This window comes from Ambystoma mexicanum, chromosome 8, assembly GCF_040938575.1.
Source record: "Ambystoma mexicanum isolate Mex_15411 chromosome 8, UKY_AmexF1_1, whole genome shotgun sequence".
NCBI lineage: Eukaryota > Metazoa > Chordata > Amphibia > Caudata > Ambystomatidae > Ambystoma > Ambystoma mexicanum.
This window is the reverse complement of record NC_090929.1, coordinates 1,391,546,839-1,391,563,457: the sequence shown is the minus strand read 5'-3', so window position 1 is coordinate 1,391,563,457 and position 16,619 is coordinate 1,391,546,839. Positions and strand designations below refer to the sequence as shown.

The following is a 16,619-nucleotide window of genomic DNA, read 5'->3' as shown; positions in this document are numbered from 1 at the left end:
CGATTTTTTTTTCGTTTACTTTATAGATTTGTGAAATATAAAAGCGCAAATCCGCAAGCATGGTGATTGGCAGCCCAATTTCCACTCTGGTTTTTATCCGTGTACCAGCATGCGTTCAGATAGCATACCGACCAAACAACCTGAGCCGATCTCTTTTTGGTCCAAGGCTGTTGCCAGTTTGTCGCCTCGAAATCTTTATACAGCCGTACTAAAAAGGAAAATGCAATGTTTACAGTTTCGGTTTATTTTTTGTTCCCTAAATATTTTTAGTAGTTGTATTTACTCCGGTAGGGTTCCGTTTGTTTTTTACTCTATTTGTTACTGTGTCAAGATCTGCACCCAGGTGGTTTTAGACTGCCCTGGGAGGCAGGTAGAGTGTTTGTTTATTTTACTGTGCGTGTGCATCGGTTAAAGTGCACTCTAACGCTTAGCCGTTCTCCTTCCACAGGTATCTCCACCATGGCTGGCATACCAGAGAGAGCGAGCGACTACATGCAGCCTCTGCTGGGCTTTGCCGCTGCGCATGTTCCAGTCAGAAAGCACAAGGAGACGCCCTTGTATATCCTCTGCACAGCAGGCATGCGGTTCCTGCGCGAGAGGTGAGTGCCAGCACAAACACCATTGCAGCATTCACCTCCAAGCAGGGTGTGGCTGTGCCTCTCGAATGTTCTCTGCCATTTGCTTCATTGTGTTCATAGTAGTTTATATTGCGTGCATAGCAGTTTCAGAGCGCACAGGCTTGTCCGTGGAGTGTAAACTTAAATGCCTGTCGTCGTTTGTCCAAGCTTTCCCTTTTCTGGTGTGCGAATCTGTAGTGGTCTTGGTCTGGAGGTGCAAGCACTATGCATGGGGGAATGTAGTGAGGTACTTTAGAATGTGGTGAGGTCATGGTACAGTGTGGAGTGTGCGGGACTGCTTGGGGTTCTATTATATGTGGAGTTATACCTACCAGCTCTGCACATCCTGTGCACGGAGATACGGACAAGGCTGCCAACGCCGACGGGCGATCCGGCGCCTGGACCATCGGAGGATCCACCAACTAAGAGGAGACGTGCCCATCCTCCTCCACCGTACCACCGCTCCCCTCCATCCCCTCTACCGAGGGCGACGACGACCGAACAGATCTCTCGTCGCCAGTACCCAGGGCTTCTCCCCCCAATGAGATCGGATCCTTCCACGCCATGATCTCTAGGGCCTCAGAGCTGTTTCAGCTCAACCCCGAGGAAAAGGAGGGTTTCCTTTATCAGCGACAAGAGGCCAAGAGGAAGACCATGCTCTCGATCCCGCTGTTGGATGACATTTGGGACAAAGGGCTGTCCCTCTTGAAGAACCCATCCTCGACCCCGGCGATGAGAGACCGGTACAAGAAGAAATACCAGGTACCAGACTCTGCACCGATGTGCCTCAGAGTGCAGCCGTCCCCAGACTCAGTGGTCTCGGCGGCGGCCAGGAAGAAATCTGCAGGGTCGGCGGCATCGACTTCCACTTCCCCACTGGACGGTGAGGGAAAGAGGCTAGACGCCATGGGACAATGGGTCATCTTGTCGGCAGCGGCAACGACCATTAAGGCAGCCAACGATCTCGCTTTCGTGGCCCGCTACGACGGGGAGCTGTGGTTTAAAATCGCCCCTCTCCTGGACTTCCTCCCAGACGACAAAAGGGCGGAGGCCCTTAAAAACCTATAAGAAGACGAAGTGGCTTCGGACCATGCCATCACGGTGTCCACGGACATCACCCACACCAGGTTCTGCCAGATGGGAACAGCTTTTGCCTTCGCCGGTGTGGTTGGCTCAAGGCCACCAACTTCCGTCAGGATGTTATTGGACATGCCCTTCGACGGGTACAACCTGTTCGGCAAGACGGTGGACGAGTCACTGAAGGCCATCAAGGCAGACACTGAGACGGCTCGTGCCTTGGGCACACTCCAGCAGCGTCTGCCATCCTTTCGGTCCTCTGGAGGCTAGTCACAGAGTGCCTCCAAAGTATTCAGTGGCAGCTCTTCTTTGTACCGTCAAGCGGCCTGTTCTTCGTTCCAGGAGGCCTACAGAGGCTGCAGCAATGCCGGAGGAAATCGTCGTCGCCAAGGGGCCGGCCTCGGCGAAGCAGGACTGAACTGGCCGTGACATCGGGCCCCCACACGAGCACCCCGGTGGGAGGCCGGCTGGCGAACTTCGTTGGCGTGTGGAAGTCAATCTCCACCGACCGTTGGGTGCTGGATGTCCTGGCTCAAGGACACACCCTGGAGTTACAAAGAAAGTGTCCCCGTTTGCCACCTGTGGCCAGGAAAGAAAACCACATTCCACAATTGCTTCTAGAGGTACGAGCGATGCTGAAAAAGAGCACGATAGAACTCGTCCCTAAGAGGCTCCGGAGTATACTCGCGGTACTTCCTTGTCCGAAAGAAAACCGGCGATTGGCGACCCATACTAGATATCCGCCGCCTCAACAAATGCATCCAATCCCAGAAGTTCTGGATGGTTACCCTTCAGCACGTGCTGGGACAGCTGGAGGAAGATTTCCTGTAGTTGCTGGACTTGAGGTTGCTTATTTCCACATCCCCATACACAAGGGGCATCGAAAGTTTCTGCGCTTCGTGGTCCAAGGGCAGCACTATCAATTCAAGGCCCTTCCCTTCGGTTTGAAGTCAGTCTTTAAGTGCCTGGCACCAGTTGCGGCGTGGCTGCGCCTGTAGGGGAACCACGTCTACCCCATCTGGACGATTGGCTCATCCGAGCGAAGTCGAGGGAACTCGCCGTCGAAGACACAGCGAGGACCGTCCGCCTGCTCACGGAACTGGGGTTCTCGATAAACTATGTGAAGTCCTGCTTGGTGCCATCGCAGGACGCTCGGTTCCTGGGATCCAGACTCAACACAGTGGCGCGCCTGGCTTCACCGTCGTAGGACAGGATAAAAGCCATCCTGGGCAAGGTACAACAGCTGTTGACCATCGAAGTTGCCAGGGTGAGGTCCATCCCTGCTCGGCATGTCGTCATGCATCTACCTCGTTCGGCTGTGCAGGCTGCGAATGCGGCCGCTGCAGGAGTTCCTCGACGCCTGTTGGATACAAATGTCGGGAAGACCAAGGACAAGATCGCCCTCAACAAGACATTCCGTCGAGCGATTTGGTGGTGGAGCGTCTGCACACATCTCGCGGCGGGCACAGACTTTCAAAACCCAGCTTATCAGAAGACGGTGACAACGGACACCTCCCTGGAGGGATGGGGCGCACATACCGGAAAGCTCCACACGAGAGGCCTTTGGCGCCCAGAGGAGAAGTCCTTGCACATCAACGTCCTGGAGCTCTGGGCCGTGTTTTGGGCCCTCAAGTAATTCTTTCCATCCCTCAAGGGCAAGGTGGTGCGGGTCTTCACCGACACCACCATGATGATCTAAATTCGGAAGCAGGGGGGCACCAGATCCCAGCGCGCTCCAAGAAAGCGCAGGATCTATGGCACTGGGCCGTCGCCCAGAGGATGTTCCTGGTACCCTTTCATCTGGCAGGAGTGAAGAACACTGTCGCCGACTCACTCAGCAGGGAGCTGCGCTCTTGCCACGAGTGGGAGCTTTGGCAGGATCAGGTGGACCTACTGTTTCGGCAATGGGGCAATCCCCAGATCGATCTGTTTGCGATGGCGATGAACACCAAGTGCCAGAGGTTCGCCAGCAGGGTTCCCCAGCCGGGGAGCATGGGGATGCGTTCTCATTCCCCTGGGACGGCCTGTTCCTCTGTGCGTTTCCACCGTTGCTGTTGCTTCTGTGACTCATCAGTCAACTGGTCCCAGTACAGGATGATCCTCGTTGCACCGGTGTGGCCGAGGCAGATATGGTACCCAGATCTTCTGGACATATCGGTGTCCCCTCGAGTCAAGCTTACGGCGGACGCAGATCTTCTCGTCAGGGAAGGAGGTGAGATTCTGCACCACGACCCGCGGTCGCTGAACCTGCAGGCCTGGCTCCTGCAGCGCTAGATTTTGGAGGATACGAGATCCCGGTGGACTGCAAGGAGGTACTTGCCAGGGCTTCTTCGACTCTTAACTGCTACCGACATAAATGGAAGAGGTTCACCGTCTGGTTCGGTGCACAGAAGATAAACCCTCTATGGATTACGGCCCCTCAAGTGCTGCCGTACTTGCTGTCGCTGGCCAAGGTGGGGCTGGCGCACGCTTCTATCAAAATCCAACTGGTGGCTATCTCCCGCTACACCAGAACTCCGGAGCAGTCGTCGCTGTGGTCGCATCGCCTGGTTAAGGAGTTCATGAAAGGACCTGTATGCTTATTCCTGCCGGTGAAGGCTCAGGCCCCGGCGTGGGAGCTCAATGTGGTGCTGACTAGGCTCATGGGTCCTCCGTTCGAGTCTCTGCATTCAGCGCCTCTGAAATTCCTATCGTGGAAGGCAGCGTTTCTTGTGGCCATCACCTCCGCAAGGTAAGTGGGAGAGATCCAGGCCCTCTCTTGTAAGCCTCTGTACTTGACATTCCACAAAATGAGGGTCGTGCCGAGGACGCAGCCCTCCTTGATGCCCAAGGTGCCGTCTGACTTCCATCTCATTGAGCCCTTGGTGTTACCTCTTTTCTTCCCGTCGCATTTGTCGCCAGCTGAGAGGACTTTGCACTCGCTGGATGTGGCTAGAGCGCTGAAGTTCTACGTGGACTGCACAAAGAGTTTTCGGAAGACATCACAGCTGTTTGTGAACTTTGGCCCTGTGAACCAAGGGAAGGCCCTCTCCAAGGCTTCCATTACCAGGTGGCTTTCCGGCTGTATCACCCATTGTCATCGGTTGGCAAACCGACCGTTGCCTGGCTGTCCGAGAGCCCATTCGACCAGAGCGATCGCTGCAACTACGGCATTCCTGTCTGGTGTGCCCCTGCTGGACATCTGCAGGGCTGCTACGTGGAGGTTGAGGCACACCTTCACGAGATTCTACTGCGACGACTGGGATTCCAGGGAGGAGCCCCGAGTCGGCCAAGCAGTGCAGCGCAATCTGTTCGCTTGAAGCTGACCCTGGTGAGGAGGTAAGAGATGCTTAATGTTGAACCTTGCCACCTCCTGTGGTTGTGCATGTGTGTACTGCTATGTATTCTTTATTCATGAGCATGTGAATCCATGCCAGACCCCATGCTGGAGAACTAACAAGTTACTTACCTGTAACTGTTGTTCTCCAGCATGGGTCTGGCATGGATTCACATGCGAACCCTCCCGCCTACCCCTCTGCGGCTCTTCTCTTGGTCCTACTGCCACTTTAAATGCTACCAAATCGCAAGATGGCTGCCAGAGGGGCTTAGGTAGAGGGCAGTCATTGGCTGGGGGCAGTATGTCCCAGAGACCAGTGATTGGTTATTAGGAGAAAGACAGTTCAGAAACGAAACTGATTTTTTTCTTTACCGAGGATTCCCATCCTGACGACAGGGAATATTCATGAGCATGTGAATCATGAGCATGTGAATCCATGCCAGACCCATGCGGGAGAACAACAGTTACAGGTAAGTAACTTGTTCCTTATTTTTGATTGTAGCATGCACACCACAAAGGGAATTGCTTCTTGGCACTGGCAACAGATGGACAATGGAAGAATAAAACAGGAAAGGGGAGGAAGAAAGAGAGAGGCAGGAAGGAAGTAGAAGTTGCATTTAAGCCGTAAAATGAGTGTGGCAATTACGAAAGGAAGGTTGTAATTGCTGCTCTACTACATGAGTAAGTCCAAGGCTCTAAGTTGTGATGGAAGGGAGTTCCACAAGCGAGGGCCGAAAACAGACAAGCAGTTGTATCCTTTAATCCTGCATCGACGGGGGGGTGGGGATTATGAGAAGGGTGGAGTCTGAATAATGGAGATCTCTTGTATGTTGGTATCAGTGGATTTTGTCTTGCAGATAGAGGGGAGACGATCCATGAATATAGGTTTTTGTAGGTGAGGCACAACATCTGGTACACTCAAGAACTCAACTTCAACAAACGAACCATCAGAAAAAAAAAAGACTTGGCAAAAATCCTGCAGCGCGTCCGACCTCACCCTGCTCGAGGAACTCCATGATACACGCAGATGACTGATCGCCACTGCTAAGGCCAACTACCAACACACCACAGCCAAGGCCAGCAATAAAAGCAGAGCCCTCTACAAAGCTATCAAACAATGCATCAACCCTCTTTTCGACCCACCCGTACCACACTCCACCGAAAAATCCACTGACATCAACTTTCTTCATCAACAAGATCAGCATGATCCGCCCAACAAAGAAACCAAACCTACAACTGACACCACACTACACACCCCATCTCGCAAAACCACAACTGCCTGGACCATTTTCCAAGCTATCATGGAAGACCTCACTTCCACCCTAGCATCCCTCAGGGCCACATTGTGCACAGACCACATTCTCCCTGCCTCCGTACTGAAGACGCTTCTGACTGAAGCACTCCTCCCATATGTGACAATCATCAACCGCTCCCCAACACAAGGCACCTTCCTCTTGACCCTCAAGACCAGACAACTCCTCCTGCTTCTCAAGAAACACAAACTGGACCCTGATGACCCCAGCAACTACCACCCCATCATCCATCTTTCCTTCCTAGGTAAGATCCTTGACAATGGAGTATACACACAACTCCAACAAGCCAATAACCACCTTCAGTCCTACCAATCTGGCTTCAGACCCAGATGCTACCATCAAGGTAATCAGCGATGCCCTTGAAATCCTTTTTGATGGCCACCCTGGCCTCTCTTTGCCCTCTCAGTAGCATTCGACAGGGAGCACCTGACACTTTTACCGACAATCTACATCGACGCATGGAGATCAGCAATATCGTCCTCTGCTGGTTCAAATCCTTCCTTTCTAATCGCCACCAGTTTTTGCTAACAGATTCCTCAATATTACCATCTCTACCCATCACCTGTGGAGTCCTGCAAGTATCCATCCTCTTCTCCCATGATCTTAAATCTTTACATGGAACCACTCTGAACCCTCCTAGCTCCACATATATCCACTGATGTGCACATGATGCTCAGTTCTACCTTAAGACCTTTTCCATTGAAGGCCTCCACATGTTCAAGACCTTCACAATAATGCAGTTGTGGGTGTCCAGTGCTTACCTGAAGCTCAACCCCTTAACTCAATTTCTACTGCTGACCAACAACACTCAACAACCTGACATCCAGATCTGGCTCTCTGCTATGAACCTCGACGGCTTTATCCGCCAGCTGACCACCTGCACCAATTCCCTTGGGTTTGACATCGACCAGACAGGACTTCAAACAGGACATAGCAAGGAAGTCGTAAACTGCTTGGTACCAACTTTCTCTCATGTGGCAAATCAAGCCCTTCATCCCAGAAAACAACGTCAGATCTGCTGTCTAAGTATTGGCCCTCTCCTACCTGGATGGTGGCATTGCCCTTTTAGAAGGCCTTCCGGCAATTGCTGTGACACCACCCCCTGGGATGTGTCCTGCATACTGCAAATTTGACCACATCACTGACCCTCCTTGAACTGCACTGGCTCCCGTTGCAGACATTTTTCATCTTCAAATCCTGCTGCATCATCTACAAAACTGTCATTCGAGGGGATTGGGTCTCCGACGTATTCCATATCTATGACAGTAATCACCACAGCTGTGCTGCTTCGGAAAATCTTTCGGCGTCGATGACGTCGATACGCTGTTCTCCAGGGCCTCAGTCGAGCCGACGTCACCGGATTTTATAAGTAGGACGCACAACGCCCGTAGCCCCAGTTCCATTTTTTCCGTGAACGTGTTCACTTTGGAGATCCTGGCCCGCCTCAATTCTACTGAATCCTCTTCTTCGATATTGTATGTCGTCTTCGGCTTCTTCCACCCGCAGTCCGGGTTTAAGAAGTGTCGAGTGTGCGGGTCCAAGATGTCGCTGACGGACACGCACAACGCTTGCCTCTGGTGCCTCGGGGAGGACCACGATACGGATGACTGTGTCGACTGCCAATCGCTCACATTGAAGGCCTTGCGGGAGCGTAAGAAGAAGCTGTCGGTCCGTAAGGTGGCCAAGCCCCGGAAGTCGAGTTCCGCTGGTCTGTCGACGGATGATTCGAGGGGCGACTCTCCGCATAGTCGTCGTGAGTCCGGGGGTTCTTGGTCTGGGAGTCGGTCCCGCCATTCCTCTGCCTCGTCGAGGCACTCCAGGAAGCACCATCACAGGTCGCCTTCCTCGTCCTCGTCTGAGGACTTCGCCCGTCGGCAGGTTGCTTGTCCCAACAAGCATTCCACTCCTGAGGAATGGGATTCCTTCCGAAAGGAGATGTTGACGATTTTCCAATCGCAGGGCTCTGGTCCGTCAGTGCCGTCGGAAGACGCCGGCCATGACCGTTCTAGAGATGCTGCTCATACGCCTTCGGGCTCGAGCGGTCGTCGCGACCACCGGGCGCCTTCGAGGTCCCGGTCGAACAATGATGGTTGCTCTAGACATGCCCGTTCCAGGTCCCGGTCCTCGACGCCCTCGAGACCGCGAGAACCTGTGAAGTCTCTGCCGAGGTCGTTGACGGACTCTCTCGAGGCTCTGCCTCCGAGGAAGTCGTCGATGCCATCGGCGCCTGGGCTGTCGAGAGACACGCTCGGGGCACCGCCCTCGTGGCCTGTGTCGAAGCCATTGATGCTGTCGCACCGCGCTCGACGTCGAGTCCGTCGACGCCTTTCAAGGCGGTGTTGTCGGGGGTACCCCGTGGCATGGTGGAACCCCCAGAAAGGCTCTGGCCAAGGCTAAACATGTCTTTGTTCCTTTTTCTGTACCCAGCCTCTGGATTATATTTCTGAGGTGGATGAGGGGTCTGAGGAAGGTGAGGTTCCTGCAGAGGTTCCTGATGACCTCCTTTCTAGTCATAGCCAACTTGAGGACCTGCGTCAGTCGTTGCACGACGCCAGTGGTCTAGACACCTCTCCGGCGGTGGAGTTTGGTAGGCCTGAGCCTGGCACGCATGCCGCATCCTCGTACCGGCGCCTGATGTCGAGGGTCACGGATTACCTGGGGTGGTCTGCCCCACCCTGGGGATTTTCAGCAGGATGACCTGACTGATATCCTCGACCAAGGTCCACCAACTGACCCGGTGCTGCCATTCCATATGGCCTTGCAGAGAAGGGTGGCTGCGGCTTGGATTTCTCCAGAGAGTCTCCCGGCAGTGAGCAAGTCCTTGCCGAAGAAATATCGCCCAGCCAGTGGCGACCCATGCTACTTGACCACGCCCCCCACTCCGGAGAGTTTGGTGTTGCAGGCGGCTACAGCCCCCGCAAAACAGGCGTCGTACCCTACCATCCCTCCTGATGGGGACGACAAACGTTTTGACGGCTGGGCGAAGGTGTTTTCTTCTGGGGGTATGGCGCTTCAGGCTGCCAACTCCGTTTGTGCCTTGTCTCATTTCACGCACACTCTGTGGAACTGTATTTCCTTAGCGGCTGATCATATTCCCGAAGGGGACGAACGAGATGGTTTTCTTGCTGTCGTGCAGGATGGCAAGGATGCCATGTGTGAATCCGTTCAGTCGGGTCTGGACATGGTTGATTGCGTCAGCCGGTCCATGGCGGCGAGCACCGTAATACGCAGGTTTGCATGGTTGAGGAAGTCGGGGTTTGGTCCTGATGTGCAAGCCCTGCTCCTCAACGAGAGACTTGAGAGGTTGCAGACCTCCAAAGCTGCAGCGAAGTCATTGAGCGCTGCAATTCGCCAACCTCTGCCTTTTCGTCCTAGGGGACAGCAATGGAGGGGAGGTTCCTTTCGGTATTACTCACCCTTTAGTAAATCGAGAGGAGCTGCAAGTCAAAGGGGCCGCCGTAGGAGTGCCAGAGGTGAAATACAAGGTACTTGAGGTGCCAAGGCCGCTCGAGCAGTTGCCTCTTTGCCCTCAGGCACTGCCACAGCCGCTTCAGCTCAGTCATGAGGCCCATGCTTCGCCGGTTGGGGGAAGGCTGGCGCAGCATCTTGTAGAATGGCGTGCCATTATTTCAGATTTGTGGGTTCTGGAGATCATAGCCCACGGCTACGGTCTTCCTTTCCGGCAGGGGACTCACGACCATCCACCAGGGAATCTCTCTTTGAAGAGTCCGGATCCGCTCCTTGCGCAGGAAATCGAATCCCTGCTGGAGAAAGGCGCCATAGAACTGGTGCCTGTAGCGGAGAGGAACAAGGGATGGTATTCCCCTTATTTTTTGATTTCGAAGAAAGACGGGGGGATTGAGACCCATCATGGACTTACGCGGTTTGAACAAGCTCCTCGGGAAGGACCATTTCAAGATGGTTACTCTCTCTCAAGTCCTCCAGGCCCTTCAACTTCAGGACTGGTTGGTGTCTCTCGACCTCAAGGACGCTTACTTTCATGTGCCGATCCATCCCAAGTACAAGAAGTACCTGAGGTTCGCGGATGGCGACTCACACTTTCAGTTTCGGGTCCTGCCGTTCAGATTGACCTCCGCCCGAGGGTTTTCACGAAGCTCATGGTGGTGGTGGCAGCGTATCTCAGGAAAGGGGGGATTCACGTCTACCCCTGCCTGGACTGTTAGGGAGAATTCTCTGTTTAGGCTGAATTTCCTAACCTAGTGAGTCCCCCAGCAGCTTTGCTGGATTTTTGGGCTTTATTTCTTTCTCCTGCCAAGAGTGAGACTCTTTTACCCTCACTCTTGGACATGATTTGAGTGTGTTCCTTTGACTCTAGATGTGTTTAATGGGCTATGGGGTCTTTTTACTCCACAGGGCTTCATGTGTTTTTGTGATGTGTGTTACACAGCACCCTCAGTGCAGTAACACAGGGGTGTCCTAGTGACTCCCCAGTATAGACTCCATACCCTGGGACTGACTACTGTCTCCCAGGGCATGTAAAGTCCCCATTGACTTTACTAGTCTTGAATTCTGAACAGAACCAGTACAAACCATCATATTGTAGACCTACTGGCTGGGGCAATTCAATTGCCCCGGGGTCTGTTAGTCGAGGGGGCACGTCTCCGTCCCCCCTGATCGAGTTTTGGCTGGTGGCAGTGGATACTACTTTTTATATTCAACCGCGAATATTTGTCTATGGGATTTTCCCATTGTTCGAGGCTACTATCTTTATTTATTTAATTACGATAGCCTCGAACATACCGCCGGTTTATTTAATTATTATTAATTCTCCGGTTGGTATTTTTTGCCAAAACTCGGTTCTAAAATGGCGTTTATGTTCTCTTCTGTGACTCCAACCCAAGTCGAGCCCTTTGTTCCACTTTTTGGCGGGCTTCTCCACAGAAGCCCTCCAAAGTGGTGCCACTCTGTCTGGGGTACTTGGATTTAGGCACCCTGGACTGAGTTGCCTAGGCAACTCAAGTCGCACTCCGTCCTGATTGGCCCAAGTGCATGTTTGAGTGACAGCTAGGCTGAGTGAATGGGGGTTTCCTGCATAAAAGCAGGGCTTTGGGGACTGGAACTTCAGAAGTCACCACAGGACCTAAGAATCTGACGAGGGAGAAGCTGAGCCGACCTGCCACGATGACACCACCGGTGGAGCCCTGCTGGACCGTCTCACCACTTTTCCCAACGACAGAGGAGATCTCCCGCCAGAGAGTCTTCTTCCTTTGACTGGTGGGGATAACCAGTTTCACCGTCTTTTCGCCTTCCCGATGCATCTCGTGGCCGCCTTGCCTGTGCCAAGCACCCCGGCAACCGGAATACCACGTTTTACCACGACCGCAAAATAAAGGGTAATACCTTTAACTGGAAAACTCTGCGGCTGGTTTCTTCCCTGGCAGTGCAACGACCTTCAGCTTTCCTCCAAGTCGAGATCTTCTCTTCCCATGGACGACGCTGAGACTTGCACCCGCTGCCAGGAACAACTGCCACCGCTGGAGGATCCTTCCCACTTAAGGTACCGTGTTCTGCCTGGCTTCCCTTGCCACCGACAGTACGGGGTAGATTTATCCCCCGGCTTTCGAACCTGGGTTAGCCTGGGACAACCTGGGACAACCTGGCTAAACTTTTCTGGGCCTCTCTAAACTCTTTTCGAACTCTCTGCAAGACTTTCTAAGCCTAGTGTAACTGTGTGATCTTGGGCGCATTTGTGCTCTGCTTTCTCTAAGAGTGGGCCCAGCCTCTGGACTTTGGCTCACAAGTGACTTTTGCTCTTCTGCCTTGCTAATAGTGTTCCTAAATCTTAGAGAGGTGTATCTTTCCATATTCTGTCTTTTTCCCTCCCTTCTTCATGAATTTATTGGAGTGCCATCTATAGTTAAGCGCTCACCTGTGTCTGGAAATAAGTGGTGTTAACTGAGACCTATCTGATAAGGAATAAGGTTTGTATATATTATAATAGTAACTGTGTTTAGAGTGTTTTACAATAAGAGTGTGTTTTTAAATAAAGAATTATATACTTTGATACCAAAGCTCTGGTCAGTGTTTGCTTGTATTATTGTATCTGAGTCCCTATTGGGTATACTTTGCATACTGCCTAACTCTTCTGGAGGGAAGTCTGACTGCTCGGCCACAGCTACCAGGTAAATCTGGGTGGTACAGACTGCTATCAAGTGGGTTTACTGGTAACACCTGTAGTCCTAAATCTTTTGCAGTGTTCCCAAAGGGAACTGCACAGGTTTCTGCCTAACATGGACGATTGGTTGATCAGGGCGCACTATCCCGAGCAAGTCCTGGATCATCTGTCCGTCACCTTTCACTCCCTTCACAAGCTGGGCTTCTCCCTCAACTTAAAGAAGTCCCCTTTGACTCCAACTCAGCGGCTCCAGTACATCGGAGCAGTGCTCGACACTTCCCTGGGGCAGTGTTTTCCTCCCCAGGTGAGGGCTCTTCACATTCAGCAGATGGTACACAAGTTTCGACATGCCCAGAGTCTCCCGGCGTTCGAGTTCTTTTGGTTGCTCGGCCTCATGGCATCCTGCATTCTTCTGGTGCCAGAGGCTCGACTGCGGATGAGATCTTTGCAGTGGGCTCTCAAGATGCAGTGGTCACAGTCCTCCGGCAGGACGTCGGAGCCCGTTCAGGTGCTGCCCTCGGTCAGCCGGGACCTTCTGTGGTGGGCCGACGAAGGCAATCTGATGAGGAGGGCTGCATTTTGGCTACCCTGGCTGGAGGTGACGATCGTGACAGACTCATCCTTCATGGGATGGGGAGCTCATGCCAACGAGTTGACAGTCAGCAGTCGTTGGTCTCCGACAGAGTCCAGACTCCATATCAATCTGTTGGAGCTGAGGGCCGTCAGGCTTGCCCTGAAGGCTTTTCTGCCGACTGTGCGAGGAAAGAATGTCTTGATTCTGATGGACAACACAGTGGCCATGCACTACCTCAACAAAAAGGGGGGGGTGGCCAGGGTCACTTCCTCTGTGCAGGGAGGCGATGCAGCTCAGGTTCTGGGCCATCCAGCAGGAAATTTGGATCTCGGCAGTTCATCTGGCCGGAGACGAAAACGAGACGGCGGACGCTCTGTGCAGGCAGAGCGCGATCTCTCACGAGTGGGAGTTAGTGCAGGAGATTCTCCTGGAGATCTTCGCCCTTTGGGGGACCCCTCAAGTGGATCTCTTCGCCTCCAGTGTCAACCGGAAGTGCGAAGAGTTCTGCTTGCGGGAATTTCCTCCAAAAGGAGCCTTGGGAGACACGTTCGTGGTGGAGTGGTCCTTCCTACTGCTGTACGCGTTTCCTCCAGTCCCCGTCATCCCGCAAGTGCTGCGGAGGTTCGGTTCCCGGATGATCCTCATTGCTCCGGCATGGGCCTGGAGGACGTGGTACCCGGACCTTCTCGACTTGTCCATCTGCCCTCCATGTTGTCTTCTCTACAGAGACGATCTCCTCTCACGGGAGGGGGGGGGTCAGGTTCTCCATCCAGAGGTCAGGTCCCTCAACCTTCACGCTTGGCTTCAGAAAGGTTGAGGTATAAGGATTGAGACCTCCCTGAAGACGTGATGGAGGTGTTGCTTTCGGCCAGACAGCTGGCAACAAAGTCCCTGTACCGTTGCCGTTGGAGAAAGTTCTGCGACTGGTGCAGGGTTAAGAATGTGGATCCTTATTCGTGTGACATTCCTGTAGTTCTGTCTTTTTTGCTTTCTTTGGCCCACAGGGGCTTGCAAGTGGGTACCATTAAAGGTTACCTGGCGGCGCTGTCTATACTTAAGCGGAGTGTTCTTATTTTAAAATCCCTTTTAATTTCTCAGTTTCTGAAAGGGCTCACTAATGCGTCCCCTCCGTCACCTTTGCAGGTGCCCGGTTGGGATCTGAACCTTGTTCTCAAGTTTCTTTATTTTTTTAATTCTTTTTATTGGTTAACAGTGGTCTCAACAGTTACAGCAGCTTCATTCCCATAATATACACAAGTTTATATGTTAGTTTAATTTCTTACAAACATTGTTACATGGAGGTTTCGTCCTCAGAAAGCATGTCACACAGTTACATATGGAAGGGGCCCCAAATGTCCTTTGGCCTGCTTGCCCCGGGTTGGGTCAGAACGTATTGCTCCCCGCACTCATTCACGTAGGTTAATTCCCGAAGAAAATTGGGAATGCTTGGTGGTGTAGCACTTTTTCTGGTCTGTAATATACACTTCTTAGCCACCGCACATGAGATGTTAAATAATCTTGTTTTTCTCTGAGCATTTACCAATGTCTCCAAATAAATATTTTTGAGGAGTCAGCTGTGGGGGTATCTGCGTGATTTCCGTCAGCAACCCGGCCACCTTTCTCCAGAAGCCCATCAGTGCCGGACACCCCCAATCCATGTGAAATGAGCCCGCCTGTGGGGACCCGCACTTGGGACATTCGCCATTGCAATCGGCCACAAATTTGGCAGTTTTAGCTGGTGTGTAATGCAATCTATTTAGGATTTTAAATTGAATTCAGGCGCAATCCAGCATTTAGTGAAACTTTCTTCGTGAGTGTACAATATGTACTCCATTTGTCATCTGTGATTGGGGTCTGAAGGTCCGTTTCCCATTTGCCCTTAACCCGGTTCCCTGTGGGGGTGTGTGTTTGCACTGACTTATCACTACTAATGGAGGGCTGGGTATTTCCAAGTTGTATGAGTTGTGAGCAGGGATGCGGGGGTGGCTCATCAGGGAAGAGCGGCCATTTTTTCTGAAATGCGGCTCTCATTCTATAGTATTGTAGTACCCTAAGTGGCCCACACCCCAGCGCCCTTGTGAAGTCTTCCAGGTTTGCAAATTTACCATTTATGAACATGTCCCCCACCCTCATCTCCATATTGGGATCCCAGGCTTCCTGTATACCAGTATCAAATATCGGGGGGATACCCGGAAAGTTCCACAAGGGGACCTCCGGGTTGTAGGGGTGTCTCCAATTGCAATCCTTTGAAGATTGCACCCCAGGCCCGGACAGTGCAGCTAACTGGATCATATTCGCATGTGTCTTTGTATAGAGAATTAAATATAAATGACTGGATGTCCTTCGGGGATGTGGTATGTGTTTCCACCCACGTATGCGGTGTACCGTCAGTCTCTTCGTACCAGTACTTTGCCAATTGTGCCTGGGCGACCAGGTAGTAGAGCTCAAAATCCGGGGCAGCTATACCTCAGGTACAGTATGGTTCAGTCATTTTTTCCCACCCTATTCCGGCTGTTTTCCTGTTCCAGAGGAATGTCACTATCATGGAGCGTAGTCTGGAAAAAAAAATCCCTGCCGGGCTATAAGGGTATATTTACACAGAAATATAGCAGCTTAGGGAGGGCTACTATTTTAAGGATTGCTATCCTGCCATGTAGTGCTATGGGGAGGTGTCTCCAAATCTGTAGCTTAGTATTCAGTGTTTGTAGTGCCTGTTCGTGATTATCAATATATAGTGTGTCTACTGCGGGATATTAAGGATCCCCAAATATCTGATATGACGTTCCAACCATTTAAGTCCGCAGGTATTGGCTGGGCACTTAGTAGAGGGGGTGAGAGGGAATATTTCCGATTTAGCATCGTTTATGGTGTATCCCGAGTATTCAGCGAATTCATGTATGTCGCTCATTATGGGCGCTATATTTTCCTCTGGCTGGCGGACATATAAGAGTGTCTCATCGGCATATAGTGAGATTAACTGGATGGAGCCTTTCATGTTTATTACCTTATCTCTATGCCTCAGTCTGACTGCCGCTGACATGGGTTCAATAGTCAAGGCGAACAGTATGGGTGAGAATGGACAGCCCTGCCGCGTGCCTCTACCCAGTTGGAATGATTCAGAGATAGTTCTGGTGGTACATACTCTGGCACCGGGGCTGTGTAAAGTAACCGTACGAATCTGATGAAGCCGGGTCCCACCCCAAACGTTTCGAGAACCAAAAGGAGATGCACCCATGAGACAGAGTCGAACGCCTTCTCGGCATCGAGGGCTGTTGCGACTGCACTTCTATCTGGGTCTATCTGTGCCATTATACTAAATAATCTGCAGAGATTTAACGCTGTAGACCTTTGGGGGATAAAGCCATTCTGGTCAGGGTGAACCAACATGGAAACCAGGGGTAGCATTCGATTCGCCAGCACCTTCGCAAATATTTTGGCATCTACATTTATGAGCGAAAGGGGTCTGTACGATGACCTATTGCAGGGTTGGCGTTGGTGTTTGGGTAGTACTGTTATTATAGCCTCTCCCATTGTTGTGGGTAATATGCTTTCCTCTAGCGCTTCCTCCCAGGTTCTGAGCATTATA

The 16,619-nt window shown here is 52.1% G+C and overlaps 1 protein-coding gene across 2 annotated transcripts in view; it reads left to right on the top strand.

Moving 5' to 3' along the window:
- The window catches only part of ENTPD7 (ectonucleoside triphosphate diphosphohydrolase 7), a 482,207-nt gene that overhangs the window by 202,986 nt on the left and 262,602 nt on the right, over positions 1 to 16,619 (top strand). For both annotated transcript variants that reach the window (XM_069611530.1, XM_069611531.1), the window contains exon 5: positions 449 to 599. In XM_069611530.1, coding sequence (XP_069467631.1) covers positions 449 to 599 — 151 coding nt within the window. The remainder of the gene's footprint in view (positions 1 to 448; positions 600 to 16,619) is intronic.